Source organism: Phytophthora parasitica (genome assembly GCF_000247585.1).
Source record: "Phytophthora parasitica INRA-310 unplaced genomic scaffold supercont2.95, whole genome shotgun sequence".
In the NCBI taxonomy this organism is placed as follows: domain Eukaryota; phylum Oomycota; class Peronosporomycetes; order Peronosporales; family Peronosporaceae; genus Phytophthora; species Phytophthora nicotianae.
Window position 1 is genome coordinate 92,350 of NW_008649081.1, and position 16,819 is coordinate 109,168.

The following is a 16,819-nucleotide window of genomic DNA, read 5'->3' on the forward strand; positions in this document are numbered from 1 at the left end:
CGATGAAAAGTTCATGTACAGCTTTGGTCTGGCCTGCAACATGAGTGCAATACCTGAAGCATCAAGATGACGGACGAATTTAGAATCGTGCCTGACGAGTAAATGCGCCTGATCCTGATCTGTCCAGCCTTGTTCTTGTTTTTGAGAGCCTGTCCTCATGATTTGGTCAGGCCAATTGGGTCAGGCGCTTTTATCCGTTCGAAACCTGTAGAATTCGTTCACCTAGTCATACCGATACATTAAATTCGCAAAGCAGTTCAAAACTAACACAAGTCTTTCTTTGAAATTTGATTATCATGTAAGAACGTTTGAAGAGCATCCCTTCAACTTGTAACAACTGTAGCCATCTCGTGCCAACAATTGTCGTCATCACTGGTCAGGGGCAACAAGAAAGGAATCCTCAGCTCCACTGCATTCGTCAATTTGCTCGCAAGCTCTCACCTTCTCCTCCATGCTGGGCTCCATCTCCGACATCAAAGTGTTCGCTCTGAGCGCTTCGGTGCTTTACATCAAGTTCCTGATCTCGACCATGATCCAGGGTCGTAAAGCCTTCGCCGCCAACACGCGTATGCCCGAGGACAAGACACTCGTGTGTAACATGGGGATCACTGTTGACACGGACGAGAAGACCATCAAGGCGGCCGCAGAGGACGAAATGCGGTGGAAGCGCATCATCCAGAACGACCTCGAATCCATGCCGCTCGCCTTCGTGGTTTTCTGGAGCGCCATCACTGTGGGCGTCAGTCCTGCCATCACTAAGACTCTCATGCTCGCCTACACCGCCGCTCGCATTAGTCATACCGCCGTATACTCCATGATCATGCCGCGCGCACGTATGATCTGCTGGATGGCCGGCAGCTTCTGCATCGTGACTGCAGTGCTCCACACTGTGGCGGTAGCTCTCATGTAGTAACTAATAGACTGGCTGCTATGAATGATATGCAGTATTCTAACAGATTCAATACAGCAATGCTGGGTATGTTCAAACGTTGCATTGAATATCAAATGAATGCGTTGTAGCAGTTCTGACGCCTTGTTTTCTCTACTCTAACCACTCGACGTCGAGTTACTGGACGGAGCATCCCCAGCCCTCCGGTTCCTGTCCGGGAAGGTAGTGCTTGCCGGTCTTCCATTCGGGGCAGCGATCCTCCTCCTTCACACCTGGATAATATCGATGATACAGTGAGTATCCCTCCTCTCAAGTCGAACTCGCTTCTCTACAGACACGTACCGTTGAGCGCGCTTTCGATGTGCATGCCGCAGCCTCTCCACGTGGGCTTGTGGCACGTTGCACACTCGGTCTTCATGCACATTCTGGCGGTGCAGTTGATTCACTTGCGATGCAGCTGGGGAGTTCGCGAATGAACTGATGACCCGGTTGCGCGCAACAATGTGCCTGACTTGGTACAGTCAGGTCAGGCATACCTACGTCTGACACTAACCTAAGTAAGTACATTTTACAACTTTTCGCGAGGTTATTCGATATGCAAAGAAAAGGCTATATTATAGGATGTAGCTTCAACCTCTATGGATGTCAGGCTAAAGCGTTCCTAGTGCTGGCCTGCCTTCCAATTCGGGCAGCGGTCTTCTTCCTTGACACCTACGAGTAATAAAACAAGTTAACAGGAGAGATCTAGGCTGTGAGTTCTAGCAGAGCATACCGTTGAGAGCAGTGTCGATGTGGTTGCCGCACCCGCGCCAAGTGGTTTTCTGGCAAGTAGGACACTCGATCTTGATGCACATTGTGATGAACTCTGGATGTGGTTGCTTCGGCTGGTGGAGTCGAATTCGAGAGTGATCAAGTTACAGCGAAGTCAATTCACGACGTGATTTTGCAGCACGAAAATTGCCCTCGCCACCAAGGAGATCGCCACGAGAAAACTGAAAGCACGAAACGGATTGTTCGCCGTTATGGAAGCATGTAACCAATGCAATGAACAAGTAAAACGGTCGATCTATATGTAGTTCCATTAAGTTTAGTTACAGAGGCTTCGTGCATGCAAATGTGTTAGCGGCGAGCTTTCACTGAAGGCCAACAATCGGATGGACAATTGCGCGCCTCATATCCCGATTGCGCGCTTCGTCCTCGATCATGTCGTAGACCTTGGCATCATCGGGCAGATCGTAGTAGTTGCGGCCGGTGAGAGGTGCGGTCGTGATGCACCATTCGTCCAAGTGACCATGCTCCATATCCTCGAGCAAATACGTGTACGTCTTGACGGCCTCGTCCTCCAGAAATTCCACGAAGCGTTGATGCGTTCTGGGAGACACCATGTAAGCTAGCGCAAAAGCTGGAAACGTGACGGCCTGTACGGCGAACACAGTCATTCGAGTGAGCCAGCCTGGTTCTTTCATCTCCAAGAAAATGAGCTGATGAATGCGCTCATTCTTGCTCTCCTCGATAATGCTTTGGTCATCCTGCTGGAGAGATCGCACTGAGCGTAGATGACGTGCCATACTCTCCACCATTCCTGCCACACTTGCTATGGTTTCGAGGAAGAGGCATCGGTTGAGCCAGTCTTGCACTGTCATAGCACTCGGTCCGCGGTATCCGGCGGGAATGTCTAAGCCAGCACGACGCGTCTTAATTCCACGCGGAGTGACATGATTGTCGATCTTCTTGGGTTTGTGGTAAGTTTGTGAAGCCTTCTCTACTGCGTCGGGACTGTGAGGCATGGGGTTCTTCCTCACGAGATCGTCCTTCGTGTTGACATGGGCAGCGCCAGCAATGGATAAAGAATTATATCTCTTTAAAGTCTTGACGAAGTGCTTTAAAGACGCTGGTTCTGCAGTCATCTCTTTGATCTGTGGCAGCGGAGCAGCCGTCCACTTAATATCTCCGAGCACCACCCTTAGTGGTGGCGAAGGCGAAAGTTCATCGGTAGATACGGCTGGAGTGGTGGCAAATACTCGCCACACAACATGACTCGGAACGATAGGAAGGCCGTGTGGTTTTACGAAGTAGACGGACTTGTCCATGCGGGCCTGTAACACTCCTGAGAGTTGGTGAGGCGCGAAGCCAAAGTGGGGACGGCATGATTGCAGAATATGACGTCCAGACATCATCTTGGAAGAGAAGAAGCTCTTAGACTGCGCTTTTGCAAATGCGGGTAACAAACTTGAGCTAGGACACCACCAAATAACGAGGACGAGCGCTTTAGAATAGCACTCAAGGCGTTCTAAAGCTGTATTATCGGTCTACGACGTTGAAGTGATCATGCGATTTGACAGGTTCTCCAGTTCACGCACACCAGTCAGGCACTCAACCAACCAGCGGAACGCCAACTGACCATTCGCGAATCTACCGTTTCAAGCGGAAGCCCAAGAAGAAGAACAAGCTACAAGCTGCCATGTGCATTAAGGTTGAGTGCCCCACCTGCCACAAGGCCACGTGGAAGGGCTGCGGCCAGCACATCGACGCCGCGCTCGTCGGCGTCAAAGAGGAGGAGCGCTGCCCCAACTGGAAGACCGGCAAGCACGAAAGCACCTGAGCAACAGTCGGACCAGAGTCAACGCGCTTACACGACACCTTCTAGCAGTTAGGGATAGGAACGAAGACGTCGAGATCCCGTTGACCCAACGTCACCACAATTACCATTTTATCAAATGAGAAAACATTTATCAAACTCCGACATTTTTTTTTTTAGATGTATCGTCGAAAACTACTTTGCATAACTATTCCTTATGCCACAATGTACAGGAAGGATATGCATGCTCAAGTCGATTTCATTTTGAATCCGGGGGTGATAATGGATCGCTATTGGGTACACAGCGCTACGATCCTCCTCCTTCAGACTGCATTACACGACTGGTTTCTCTCTCTCTCTCTCTGGATCGTAACCAGCTTCGCGTGTGCACAGCTCTTGCTGCACTCACTACATACCTACTTGTTCTATCTACAATGTTTCATCCAGTCGCCGTCTACATTTTGTACACAATAGGCGACGTCTGCAATCCTTGAGTCTCTGCAGGCTCACGCAGCGACGCTGGATGCTTCGTTGGCGTAGTAGACACAGTTGCAACGGAGAACGTCGACGACTCTGACTCGACGGGCAAAGCCGCCTCCATTTCTCTACTGTAGTTTCTTAGAATCCTGGACGCTCGCTTCGATCTGGGTTTGCCCATGTCCACACTGCACTTGAGTTTCATCACAGGCGACGGTGTGCACATGTTGAACGTGGGCGTGCGTCCACTGCCAGATGCAGCACCGAGTCTCCTCCTGGCTCCATTGCTGCGTGTAGACAAGAATTTGTGCTCCTTGGAGGCCATTTTGACACTTGATCCAGATCTGATCTTCTTGCTTGGTGTCCTCAATGACTGTGACGCCTGATCCAGATCTGACCCTTGCAATTTTCTGATTCTCTTGCAAAAGGCCTCCTCATCTCTCTCTTCTGGGTCAAAGTAGACCCCAACGACGCCGCTGTCATTAGCGACGCGAATGTTGACCGCATCGTCGTCCACCAGGACCGTGTCCCGGTTACGGATGACGCTCTGACCGCCTGATCGTCTCTGCACCTCGAGAGCAGCTGAGATCATGAACGGGAGCTTGAATTTGCGGTCTAAATGGCGGCCGTCGGTCTGCCAGAGCGGCAGGAAGGTCCCGGTCTGGTCGTGGGTCAGGGTCCACGTCCGGTCATCACCGCGGATCACGAGTTGGGCTGTGATTTCTGGAGTGAAGCATAACTGTAATACATCTCGAATAAGTTGCACTTGTGGACTGAATGTGACGATGGCCACATTCACACCGGACTCGCAGAGTAGCGGCACCAGCAGCTCGAAGAAGCGTCGCACATGGCTACGCAACGCGGCTGCGGTGTCAGACCACAACCCACCTGTGTGCACCGTGACGAACGTGGCGTCGAAGTCGATGCAAACCAACTTGGCGCCGACGGACTTGAGCCCCGCGGCGGCCTCCAAGGCCTGGGCCTCCTCCTGGTCGACGCTCGGGCGCCGCGACGCCATGCAGCACTTTATACACTGGGTTGTTACAAAATATAATTTTGAATTATAGAGGGAAACGATAGGATTGGTGGAAAATAATTCAACCAATCGTATGACACATAAGTGTAGTCATATGTACATGGCTACCTGAACTTCAACTATCGTCGACCCGTGTGGAATTTGTACAGAATGACAGCGAACGCCGCCTCGAAGGCCACAGCATTGGCAGCTAGCACTGCCAGATCTCGACCAATATGGACATCATCCGGCACGAACTTGGCCAGCACAGCTTGACTCTGGAGCGATAAATCATCGCGGAATTGGTTAAACAGCAGCGCCTGGAAGCTGTAGGATAGAAACCCCAACGAATGTGCCCATCGCCAGTAGTTTGGCATTGCAGGACCAGGTACAAACAGCCCCATAACCAAGATGAACCATCCGAAAATGGCTGCTCCCAACGCCATCCCGACGATAAACTGCGGCACAAGAGCTGAAATGAGATGCATGAGGTTCTCAGCCACGACGAGCGATAGAAACACCACAACCAGGAACACACCGTAGGAATTTAACCCCGCCAAACAGCCGACGAGTAGCGTTGAACTTAATGCAATGAGGAAAATACCCGGCAATGCACCCAAGAAATTGGCGGCCACGTAGCTGAAGACGTTCAATCCGCTGTTGTTTCGTTCTCGAAGGAAAACTGCGCGTTGCTCGATGAAAAATGGCAACACGGCGATAGAGAGGAAGACAAGGTAGATGTTAACGTACGTCAGTAGTAATGCGATGTCAGAGGCGACGATCTTGGGATTGGACGATAAGTACATCGTGCCCACCATGGTGGATAACACTGTGTACGTCACGAGTCGGACCCAATAGATGCCTGGATTTCGCACATTATTTAGCAAATTTCGATGCAGCAGGACGGAAAATTGTTGCATGGGTGACGACTGTGTACCTATCTTTGATCTTGTAGCATGGACACCCACTGCGTCCGAGCGAATAGCACTGAGAATGCGAACTGCTACAGCACTAGAAGTGTATCCATTAATGAGTTGGTCGATATCTCCATGTCCTTCGAAGTCAGTATTGGCGAGATCAATGAAATATTCCACCGGGTCTTGGTACGGCGGACAATTGTAGCCAAGAGAGGAGAAATGACCTAGGATTTTCGTGCGTGGACCGAAGTAAACAGTCTGACCCGCTGTTAGGATCACTACGTTTGCGAACATCTCGTAGACTAACGAAGATGGCTGATGTATCGTACAGATGACTGTCCTGCCTTCTTTACTTAGTCGAGAAATGAGCTTCACCACGTTGTATGTCGACGCAGAGTCGAGTCCTGACGTTGGTTCATCCAGCAGTAAAATGGACGGATCCGACAGCATTTCAATCGCGATACTAAGTCGTCGCTTCTGCCCTCCTGAAATTCCTTTGTGGAACATATCCCCGATCATAGTATTCTCACATACACGTAACCCCATATCGTCAATTACACTCTGGACTCGCTGGACGATAGTAATCGCAGTTGTGCCGCTAGGCATCGTCAATCTTGCAGCCATCAGCAGCGTTTCTAAAACTGTGAAAGAACCTAATAGAGAATCCTCCTGTGCGACGTAGCTCGACACATCTCGGAATATTTTTGCATCACGTTTCTCTCCATTGAGTGCGATATCGCCCTTGATGGTTCCTGAGCAAATACGGTCTGCTAAAATGTCGAGAAGTGTGGTTTTACCGGATCCAGAAGGTCCCATGATTGCTGTGAGTTCTCCAGGTGCACAGCGTCCAGTAACATTGTTGAGGATGGTTTTCTTCCCGTCTGGATTCTTCTCAGACTTCTTAGTGTTAACAGTGTACGAGAGATTGCTCCACCTCAACGTACACGGATTTAGGTTAGTTACACGAGGTTTACCAGCTTGCCGATCGCTTGATTCGACAGAGCAATGACCATCGGATCGAGTGGAGACGGGGTCTTGTTCATACTCAGAAATTGGTGACACCCGCACAGGCGACAAATGCATTAGTCTATCGTCGTGCTAACAGGATAATAAAAGAGACCGTGGTGGATGGGGAGTCCTACGAAAATCATTGCCGTTTTTGACCATGCTATCTATGGTGGCGAGTAGAGATAACGGTGTTCGTGGGGGAATGTGCTATAGCTATCAAAACCAAGGTAGACGGATCATGGTCGTGTGCTGTTAAGCCATGCGAACTTGAACGTGTAGTCCGATGCTGCAATAAAAACAAAAAAAAATATGGTCAGAGAGTCATTAAGTCAACATGGGAAAGCAACACTCACCGAAGTGTTGCAGTGTCGCCTGAACATTGTAGAATACCCAGAAAATTAGTTTTGTCTGCACCTGTTCACACTGTTTTTCTAGAACAAAGGCCAGTTGCCGAAGTCCTGAGATTCGCAGTCGTCGCCACAAAACCAGAAAGAGAATAATAAGAGAAAGGAGCTGGAGGAGACAATACAACATCACGTTCTCGACCGTCTTGCGAAGTTTTCCGTCATCCATACTGACGATTTGAGAGTAGTATACGCGGTTCGGGAGGTGGTACATCACCAATAGGTTTGCCGCTTGACATGCAGACAAATTAGTATACATTAGAGGGAAAAACAAATCTAGTAAAATAACTTACAAAAAATAATAGGGACGATGACCTCGACGTAGTTGATCAATATCACAAACTCCGTAATATACAGCACTTTTCGAACATTCAGCGCGTAATTTAACTCCAAAGATGTGACGTCTGCCTTTGCGGATGAAAACACCTTACGAGCACCAAATTTTGGCTTTGATCGGACTAAAACAATAGCTGATTGCGATTGCTTTTTCGGCTCAGCCTTCGCACAAAAAGGCACAACTCCCGTGGACGAAGGCCCAATAAGGATAAGAGCTACCTCGACGGCAGAGGCTTGGCCAAGTTGGTGTCGAGTTATAATGTCCATTGTATATCCAAGAATTGTCGCTCTTTGGATCCGTCTTAGCTGCACAGCTGTTGCGTCTTCGCCAGACTCTCGAGCGCGCTCTGCTGCCACCCGGTTCCGTACAATCTCCATTCGTTTAATAATTTTCCCAACGTCATGCATCGAGGCAATCATTTGTGCGCCGTCAATCGCTATTAAACCAAGTGTTGTCCATATCGAAGGCGTGTTCTGCATGCAATACGACATGAAGAGTGAGTTAAATACTTCGACATTCATCAGCACAACCTCCGGGATCTCGTCGTTCAGATGCACTACTGTTCGTGACATAATGTTACGTAAAATTATCTTGATGAGAGGGAGTAGAAAGGCGAAATACGTTTTGCCTGTTGCTGGGAGGGTCGTGAAAATGTAGAAATACGTTGGATAAATGACCACGAGGCTTTCTTGACATACCCAAACTTTGAGAGAATTTACGACAAGAGGCCACAATTCTGGATCCGATCGAGCTCGTTTGAGGAATGATGCGAGTGGTATTAACAGGAACGCAACCCACGCTGGGGAGACGGTAATTATGCCAAATGGGAGTGGAAACCCAATGGCACAAGATAATCCGTACAATACTCCTGTCGTCTGTGTAGCTGTGATGAAACTGGTAGCGAGAACCCGCAGGCTTGATAGTGAAGCGGCTGGAATACTATGTCTGAATTGTAGATATACTACAATACTGGCCAGCAGAAAGGAGAGAAATACCCGAAGAACGAAGAGAGAGTTGGCATTGAGTCCCTCCGACGGCGATCGTAACGGGATTAGGTCGACGAGAATTGTGATGATCACACACGGCCACGGCATGATCACGAGCACGAAGATCGCTCGAAGTGTGCTCGTGTGTTGATTGTATTTTATAAATTCACGGACGCGCTCAGCCGAGTAAAACCCATGAAGTTCCACTTGAGCATTCTCCCAAATGTCGGTGAGTTTCCAAATCCATGAAGAGATTCCCATGGAGAATGGACGAACTGGAGTGACAAGCCATAATACGATCGCTGTAAGATTACCATCTATTTTGAGAAATATAGTATGGAGCGAGCGATAAAAAAAAAGGTTTGAGAAGCATAAACTAAAAGGTTATGGCACATGTCCGAGTCTTGTTCATGTTGCTGAGTTGTGCAGCCAAGCAAACATAAAGGTATAATCTGATGCTGTAAAACAGCAGTTAGAGTTAGATTTACAGTGTTTGGAGAGTACGAAAAAAAAAAATATTAACTCACCAAAGTGCTGCAGCGTCGCCTGTACATTGTAGAAGACCCAGAACACAAGCTTCGTCTGTACTTGCTCGCCCTGCTTCTCCAAAACAAACGCCAACTGCTTCAGAGCTGAAATGTGGAGCTTGTGCCATAACATCATGAACAGGATAACTAGGGATACTAGCTGCAAGAAGCAATACAGCATCACGTTTCCAACAGTACTCCAGAGCTTGGTATCATCCATACTGTCGATTTGGGAGTAGTAAACGCGGTTGGGAAGGTGGTACATCACCAACAAATTCGCCGCTACAAGCAATGTCAATTACCTGAGAATAAAAAACACACATACAATATCAAACTTACAGAAAATAACGGGTACGATAACTTCCACGTAGTTGATCAAGAGCATGAACTCGGTGATGTAGAGCACCTTTTGAACGTGTTGTGCGTATTCAAGCTCAAGTTGCGTTATATCTTCTGTACATTGTGCATCATTCACTGAGAAAACTTTGCGTAAACTGACACCTTTCGATAAACGGCTTGGTGAGTAGACAATCTGCTTAGGTACCCCCTTAAAACTCGTTGCTTTGGGTTTTAGTTCGAGATTCTCAACACTGGACAAAGGGAAGTCAGTAGATCCAACTGATACTTTAGCCAATTTGTACCGATCCAGAATGTTTTGCGTGTATAAAAGGATCGTCTTCCTGTGGAGAATTTTTATCTGGGTCGTTGTTGCATTAGACAACAGTTGTCGTCCACGCTCTGTATTAACTCGCTCCTTCAAAATTCGCAGTCTTTGGATCACAACTACCACGTCATGCATCGACGCGGCCATCTGAGCACCATCAATCGCTATTAAACCAAGTGTTGTCCATATCGAAGGCGTGTTCTGCATGCAATACGACATGAAGAGTGAATTAAACACTTCGACGTTCATTAGAACAACTTCGGGGATCTCGTCGTTCAGATGCACCACAGTCCGTGACATTACATTTCGCAGAAATATTTTAATCACTGGAAGAAGAAACGCAAACGGAGTCTTCGCATCGGCTGGAAGCGTTGTAAAAATGTAGAAATATGTCGGGTAGATCACTACGAGGCTTTCTTGACGAATCCAAACTTTTAAAGTGTTGACCACAAGAGGCCACACCTCTGGATCCGAACGAGCTTTCTTCATGAATGACAGTAAAGGAATTAGCATAAATAAAACCCACATCGGTGAGACAGTGATAATTCCAAAAGGTAGCGGGAAGCCAATGTTCATTGATAGTGCGTACACGACGCCCGTTGTAAGCACTGCTGTGAGTGCTCCAGATACGATGATGCGTGTATTTGAGAGTGGAGCGGGTGGAACGCTGTGCCTGAACTGAAGATTGATGACGATAGTTGCGACCCAAAATGCCAGAAACACTCGTACAATGAAGAGATAATTAGCTTCAAGACCCTCGGATGGCGGGCGCAATGGGATCAAGTCAACGAGAATCGTTACCACGACACATGGCCATGGAACAAGCGCCAATACGGCGAGGGCTCGAAAGATGCTGGCTTGTTCATTGTAGGCGATCAGTTCTCGAACACGCTCGACGGAATAAAAACCATGAAGCTCCACTTGTGTGCTTTCCCAATACTCGGCGAGTTTCTGCACCAAAAGCGCCAACCGCATCCGTCCGTGAAGAAGGAGAACAGGAAGGTAGAAGCTTATGAGACTGAAATTATGATGGAGGAACTATATTTTTGACGCGCTAAGAATAACTGCTTCGAAATACTAATTTGGTCGTACTTGGCATAGTTGACGTTATCAATTATTACTAGGGCTGAGGCGGAGGCTGGGATAGCTTCGGGTCACGGAAGCGTTATTGGCAAGAACCTTGAAAGCTCTCCTCAAACCGCCTAGGGGCTTGGGTTAAATCACGAAAAGGATAAGCAGATTTCGGAATATCAAGCAAGGTCTAAAGTAAAAATATTTGTTGCTTAACTCCTTTCCTCTGTTTTACTAAAGGAGCCCACGCGGATGGAAAAGTTTCTAGGACGTTTTCAACTGCGCGTTGTGTTCGCACATTTTCTGGATAAGCAGCAGAATAAGCTCCAGGGAGATGATGATGTCTGTAACGAGCGCCGGGTATAGTCAGCGTTTGCCAGGCTGCCCGCGGTTCAAGCGGCTCTAGCGCTCTTCACGCGCCAGTTCTTCTATTGCAGCACGCACACGCATGTTTTCAACTGAGCAATAGCGCGGGCCTTAGTCCTGCTGCGCACTAAGAAGCTATTGAAATTTCGAGGGTGTCAAGTTAACCAAAACTGTAAAACTGCCAAAATATTGCAGGGAGTTGAAGAATTGTTGTTGAACAGCCCTCAGGGCTGTACCACCACCATTCTTCAGGGCTGCCCTAGTACAAAAATGAAGGGGTAGGATAGACGTGACGTTTTTGATTACTAATTTCAAGACAAAAGTCGAAGAATAACGAATTAAAGCACTTCGTACTATTCATGTATTACGTGATTCAACAATGAAATAAAACCTCGTTTTGACGAAGAACTGTATAAAAAAAGGTTGCGTATTTAATCTATCACCGACGGCCTGTGTGGAACTTGTACAAGACGAAAGCGAAGAGGATCTCGAAGGCCACAGCATTTGCAGCTACGATAGCCAGATCACGACCCAAATCAGCATCTTCCATGCCGAATCTTGTCAAAATAAACAGGGCTTCGGGCGAGTCGTCGTTGTGGAACTGGTTGTGCATGAGTGCCTCAAATCCATACGATAGGAAGCCTAGATAATGGCCCCAGATCCAGTAGTCCGGGATAGCAGGTCGTGGCACGAACAACCCCATACACAGGATGAACCATCCGAAAAGTGCAGCGCCGATCGCCATTCCGATGATAAAGTGCGACACACACGCCGCTACGAGGTGCATCAAGCTCTCAGCCACCACAAGTGACAAGAACACGATCAGTAGGAAAATTCCGTACGAATTGAGACCCGCGAGGTATCCGACAAGCAACGTTGAGCTCAGGGCGATCAAGAAAATGCCTGGTAAAGCTCCCAAGAAGTTGGCGATCACGTAGCTGAATACGTTGAGATTGCTGTTGGCTCTTTCACGAAGAAAAACTGCGCGTTGCTCAATGAAGAACGGCAGCACAGCGATGGACATGAATACGAGGAAGCAGTTGGCGTAAGTGAGTAGATACACCACGTCGTGAGCCACGATCAGCTTGTTGGTCGAGAGGAACATCGTCCCCATCATGAACGACAGAACTGTGTACATGACGAGTCGAACCCAAAAGATGCCTGGGTTGCGCAGATTGTCAATTAAATTTCGCTTTAGTAGCACAACAAGCTGTCGTAGTGGCGAGTTTGGAGCGACTTCAATCATTTTAGCGTCATGTACGTTCGCCGAGTCTGCGGTAATTGCATCTTGGATCTTACTAGCTATCGAGCTCGCAGCATATCCAGCAACCAGGGCCGGAATGTCCCCGTGTCCAACGAAATCTGTATTGGCGATGCTAATATAGTGTTCAGCTGGATCCTCGTGCTCGGGGCAGGTGTAGCCTAGCGACGCGAAATGAGGCAACATGTCGAGTCTTGGACCAAAGTAAACTGTCTCACCTGCAGAGAGGATCACTACATTAGTGAACATGTCGTACACTAACGATGAGGGCTGGTGAATGGTGCAGATCACGGTCAGATTCTCTTTACAGAGTCGAGATACGAACTTCATGACGTTGTAGGTGGACGCTGAATCCAGTCCCGACGTAGGCTCATCCAGTAGCAGGATGGAAGGCTCAGATAGCAACTCGATGGCGATACTCAGTCTTCGCTTCTGGCCGCCTGAAATGCCCTTCCGGAAGACATCTCCGACCAACGTGTGCTCACATTTACGTAGACCCATCTCGTCAATTACAGTTTGTACGCGTTCTACGATCTCGTGGTGAGTGATGGAGCCTGGTAGACTCAGTTTTGCGGCCATCTCGAGTGTTTCACGTACTGTGAATGAGCCTAACAACGAGTCCTCTTGAGCTACGTAGCTGGAAACAGCGCGGAAGGTCTTGTGGTTTCGTTTCTCGCCATTAAGGAAGATGTCACCAGAGATCGTTCCTGAGCTGATACGGTCCGCCAAGATGTCGAGTAGCGTCGTTTTTCCTGACCCAGAAGGTCCCATTACGGCAGTCAACTCTCCAGGTGCACAACGTCCAGTGACGTTGGTAAGAATGGTCTTCTTTCCGCTCGTCTTGGTGCTGACAGTGTACGAGAGACTGCTCCAGCTCAAAGTGCACGGATTGGGAGTCGTCCGAAGTGGTTTGCCTGCGAAACTGGTGCTGCTCTTGATAGGACCTTGATCTGTGCATGGAGTGATAATGGGGAGTTCAACTTGTACGGTAATGCTTGTGGGCACTACTCCTTCAGCGTCTTCGTCCATTATACCAAGAGTCTTCGACTGCTGCTCACCTCGATACTTAAGCTATGGTGCTCGAACTAAGGACAGTCATGGAGTTCCCATTGCAGTTGCAAATAGTTGAGATTCTCCATTGAGATTCTCCAGCCTATTCATGCTTCATCTCCGCCAGAAACGCCCCACGCGATGAACCACAAGGTGACAATATCGCATGCATAAGATGCAATTGCGACGTAAGCTTGTGGCAGTAGAAATTCAAACAAATCTTTTAGTACTTGGGTATTTCTCCATCTTTTTGTTTTGTAGGTTTTAGTTTGAATATGAAAGTATAGACTTGGTTTATCTTCGACCGGTGTGGAACTTGTACAGGATGAAGGTGAAAATGAGTTCCAGACCGACGGCGTAGCATGCGAGGATGATCATATTGTGTGCCGTATTGACGTCTTCTAAGTTCAAGCGAACGAGAATTGCCTTAGCCGTCGGAGAGTCGACGTGGATGAAATGCTCGTACACGAACGACTGGAACGAGTACGTGTGGAAGGCCAGGTAATACGCCCAGATCCAATAGTCCGGGATGGTCTCCTTGGGTACCATGAAGCCCTCGCACAACATGAACATGCCGTACACACCAGCTCCCAACGCAATACCGATGATATAGTGAGGAACAGCAGCTCCAATGACGTGCATCAACGATTCAGCCACTACAAGCGACAGGAACAAGTTGAGCAGGAACCACCAGAAGCCGTTAAGACCCGATAGTAACACAACCAAAAGCGTCGATACTAGAGCAATCAAGAAGATGCCCGGGAGACTGGCGATGAAGTTGGACAGAGCGAAGCTGAAGACGTTGAGACTGCTATTGGCTCGTTCTCTTAAGAACACAGCTCGTTGATCAATGAAGAAGGGTAAGACAGCCACCGACATGAAGACCAAGAACGCCTGCACGTAGAAGAGCAGAGGCACCATGTCTTCGTCCGAAATGTCGTCGTTGGTGAAGAGGTACATGGTGCCGATCATGAAGGATAGTATAGTGTACATGGCGAGTCGAACCCAGTAGATCCCTGGGTTACGAACGTTGTTCAGCGAGTTACGCTGTATGAGCACGACGAACTGTCGAAGAGCCGATGGTTTGACTGGAGTAACTGAAACACTGTGCACATTGGCCGCATCGGATTCGATTGCTTTCGTGACGTTGGATGCCATGGAACTAGACGAGTAACTCTCGATGAGCTTCTTGATATCTGCGTGTCCCTCGAAGTCGGAATTCACTAGACTGATGAAGTATTCGGCCGGGTTCATGTACATTGGGCACGAATATCCGGACGCCGAGAAATGGTCGAGAATGTGTTGACGAGGGCCAAAATACACGGTCTCACCCGCCGTGAGGATCACCACGTTCGAGAACATTTCATACACGAGAGACGAAGGCTGGTGGATCGTGCAAATCACTGTCTTTTTCTCTTGACACAACTTTGATACGAACTGCATGACGTTATGCGTCGACGCTGAGTCCAGACCTGAAGTCGGTTCATCTAGCAACAAGATCGACGGCTCTGATAGCAACTCGATTGCGATACTTAGTCGCCGTTTCTGGCCCCCTGAAATGCCCTTCCTGAATATATCACCGACCAAAGTGTGTTCACAAACGCGCAGACCCATAGCGTCAATGACAGCCTGTACCCGTTCCACAATAGCTTGGTGCGTGATGGAGGTGGGAAGACTGAGTCGAGCCGCCATCTCCAGCGTCTCCAGAACGGTAAACGAGCCCAATAGAGAGTCCTCTTGAGCCACGTAGCTCGTCACTGCCCGGAATGTTTTAATATTGCGGGTCTCACCATTAAGCGAGATATTACCCTGGAGTGTTCCTGAGCTGATCCTGTCGGCCAAAATGTCGAGCAACGTGGTCTTGCCACACCCGGAGGGTCCCATGACGGCGGTGAGTTCACCTGGTGCACAGCGTCCGGAGACGTTGCTGAGAATTGTCTTCTTCCCGTTAGGACACTGAGTAGTTTTCTTAACATCGACAATGTAGGCCAGATTTTTCCAGCTGAGGGTGCACGGGTTCTTGGACATGTTGGAAATGTCAACAGGAAGAGCGACTTCATCCGGTTTGGCCTTGCCAGGTGTCAACGTCTCATAGGATGTGGCAGTGCTAGGCGACGCTGGGTTGGTATCCGCCATCGTCATCGTGTAATAGCCCCAAACAATACGAAAGCTGATTAGGGAGACTTGAGCACTTAAAAGCACAATTGGATAGTGTGATCTAAAAGCACTGAGAGCGAGTCTAAACGGCTACGATTTTTTTTCATGGCCGTTAGGCTGAATTCATGCGTTACTATAGAGATGGGAACGAGGACATCAGACATACCAATCTCATTTTCATCGCATAATACGCAAGTGAACTCGGTCCGGTTCATTGCAAAAGAAGTGTGTTTTTCCTACTCGTTTGCACTAACAATCTAACTAGGTGCGAAGTGCAGGTTTCATGAGATGAATCTTCTTCGTTGCTGCTTTCACTGCCGTCCACGCTTCAGTCTTTTTCACCGTGGTGGTTGCTCACGAATGGGCTGATGCCCTTATCTTGATCCAGGTCAGCAAACTTGTGGTTCACATCTCTGTGATTGCATTCGTCAGCACGAATGCACTTGACCATGTCGTAAAGATTACTGCCTTGGGGTAGTTTATAATACGTTTGAGCAATGAATGGTGCCTGCTTCTGCTTCCACTCGTCCAGATGTCCATCCTCGATATCTTGCAACAGATACGTGTACGTCTTCACCGCTTCTTCCTCCAAGTACCCCACAAAGCGATGGCAAGTCTTTGGTGACACCAGGTACGTGAGGAAGAAACCGTTGAAGAACACGCCTTGAGCTCCGATCACAAGTGTTCGTAAGAACCAACCCGGTTGTTTCAGGTTCATGAAGATAAGTAGATGCATTCGCTCGTTCTCAGCTTCTTCCAATAGAGTGTGGATCCATCCATAGTCTCTCTTCATACGACGCAGGGAACGTAGGTGACGTAACATACCTCCCACCATTCCTGGAACACCAGCAATGGACTCCAAGAAGAGGCAACGGTTAAGCCAATCCTTCTCCGTCATTTCGCCTCCTGGCCCACGATACCCAGACACCTTATCAAAGCCCACACGGAGCATCTTGATGGCGAAATAAGCGGCACGCTCGTTCATCGTGACTACAGGGTGGTGCGTCTGTTCCATCGCAGTGATCTTTTCCAGATCGTACACGGTATGTCTTATCGGGTTATCCCACACAGGATCACCGCTTGCAGTGGTAGGATGAAGAGGGTGGACGTCC

General features: G+C 48.6%; 11 protein-coding genes across 11 annotated transcripts; 2 read left to right on the forward strand and 9 right to left on the reverse strand.

Moving 5' to 3' along the window:
- Window positions 1-370: 370 nt before the first annotated feature.
- On the forward strand, window positions 371-1,081 carry PPTG_18773 (hypothetical protein). Its single transcript, XM_008917167.1, has one exon. The coding sequence runs from the start codon at window positions 452-454 to the stop codon at window positions 908-910; it is 459 nt and encodes a 152-aa protein (XP_008915415.1). The 5' UTR covers window positions 371-451; the 3' UTR covers window positions 911-1,081.
- Window positions 965-1,406, reverse strand: PPTG_18774 (hypothetical protein). The gene is made up of 2 exons (XM_008917168.1): window positions 1,232-1,406; window positions 965-1,161 (listed from the first exon to the last, which is right to left on the reverse strand). Exons 1-2 carry the CDS (start codon window positions 1,311-1,313, stop codon window positions 1,067-1,069), a joined length of 177 nt encoding a protein of 58 aa, XP_008915416.1. The 5' UTR covers window positions 1,314-1,406; the 3' UTR covers window positions 965-1,066.
- A 616-nt stretch (window positions 1,407-2,022) lies between these two features.
- PPTG_18775 (hypothetical protein) lies at window positions 2,023-2,676 on the reverse strand (the record flags this gene model as incomplete). Its single annotated transcript, XM_008917169.1, has 1 exon — window positions 2,023-2,676. One exon carries the CDS (start codon window positions 2,674-2,676, stop codon window positions 2,023-2,025), a length of 654 nt encoding a protein of 217 aa, XP_008915417.1.
- Window positions 2,677-2,977: 301 nt separating this feature from the next.
- PPTG_24446 (hypothetical protein) lies at window positions 2,978-3,634 on the forward strand (the record flags this gene model as incomplete). Its single annotated transcript, XM_008917198.1, has 2 exons — window positions 2,978-3,002; window positions 3,241-3,634. The coding sequence occupies 2 exons, from the start codon at window positions 2,978-2,980 to the stop codon at window positions 3,489-3,491; spliced, it is 276 nt and encodes a 91-aa protein (XP_008915446.1). The 3' UTR covers window positions 3,492-3,634.
- PPTG_18776 (hypothetical protein) lies at window positions 3,627-4,987 on the reverse strand. The gene has a single exon (XM_008917170.1). It carries the CDS (start codon window positions 4,960-4,962, stop codon window positions 3,922-3,924), a length of 1,041 nt encoding a protein of 346 aa, XP_008915418.1. The 5' UTR covers window positions 4,963-4,987; the 3' UTR covers window positions 3,627-3,921.
- A 112-nt stretch (window positions 4,988-5,099) lies between these two features.
- On the reverse strand, window positions 5,100-6,919 carry PPTG_18777 (hypothetical protein; the record flags this gene model as incomplete). The annotated part of the gene is made up of 2 exons (XM_008917171.1): window positions 5,100-6,773; window positions 6,851-6,919. The coding sequence occupies 2 exons, from the start codon at window positions 6,917-6,919 to the stop codon at window positions 5,100-5,102; spliced, it is 1,743 nt and encodes a 580-aa protein (XP_008915419.1).
- A 201-nt stretch (window positions 6,920-7,120) lies between these two features.
- Window positions 7,121-8,197, reverse strand: PPTG_18778 (hypothetical protein; the record flags this gene model as incomplete). The annotated part of the gene is made up of 3 exons (XM_008917172.1): window positions 7,121-7,170; window positions 7,238-7,519; window positions 7,582-8,197. 3 exons carry the CDS (start codon window positions 8,195-8,197, stop codon window positions 7,121-7,123), a joined length of 948 nt encoding a protein of 315 aa, XP_008915420.1.
- An 822-nt stretch (window positions 8,198-9,019) lies between these two features.
- PPTG_18779 (hypothetical protein) lies at window positions 9,020-10,777 on the reverse strand (the record flags this gene model as incomplete). The annotated part of the gene is made up of 3 exons (XM_008917173.1): window positions 9,020-9,069; window positions 9,139-9,420; window positions 9,478-10,777. The coding sequence occupies 3 exons, from the start codon at window positions 10,775-10,777 to the stop codon at window positions 9,020-9,022; spliced, it is 1,632 nt and encodes a 543-aa protein (XP_008915421.1).
- Window positions 10,778-11,678: 901 nt separating this feature from the next.
- PPTG_18780 (hypothetical protein) lies at window positions 11,679-13,529 on the reverse strand (the record flags this gene model as incomplete). The annotated part of the gene is made up of 1 exon (XM_008917174.1): window positions 11,679-13,529. The coding sequence occupies one exon, from the start codon at window positions 13,527-13,529 to the stop codon at window positions 11,679-11,681; it is 1,851 nt and encodes a 616-aa protein (XP_008915422.1).
- A 315-nt stretch (window positions 13,530-13,844) lies between these two features.
- On the reverse strand, window positions 13,845-15,686 carry PPTG_18781 (hypothetical protein; the record flags this gene model as incomplete). Its single annotated transcript, XM_008917175.1, has 1 exon — window positions 13,845-15,686. One exon carries the CDS (start codon window positions 15,684-15,686, stop codon window positions 13,845-13,847), a length of 1,842 nt encoding a protein of 613 aa, XP_008915423.1.
- Window positions 15,687-16,035: 349 nt separating this feature from the next.
- On the reverse strand, window positions 16,036-16,722 carry PPTG_18782 (hypothetical protein; the record flags this gene model as incomplete). The annotated part of the gene is made up of 1 exon (XM_008917176.1): window positions 16,036-16,722. The coding sequence occupies one exon, from the start codon at window positions 16,720-16,722 to the stop codon at window positions 16,036-16,038; it is 687 nt and encodes a 228-aa protein (XP_008915424.1).
- Window positions 16,723-16,819: the final 97 nt, after the last annotated feature.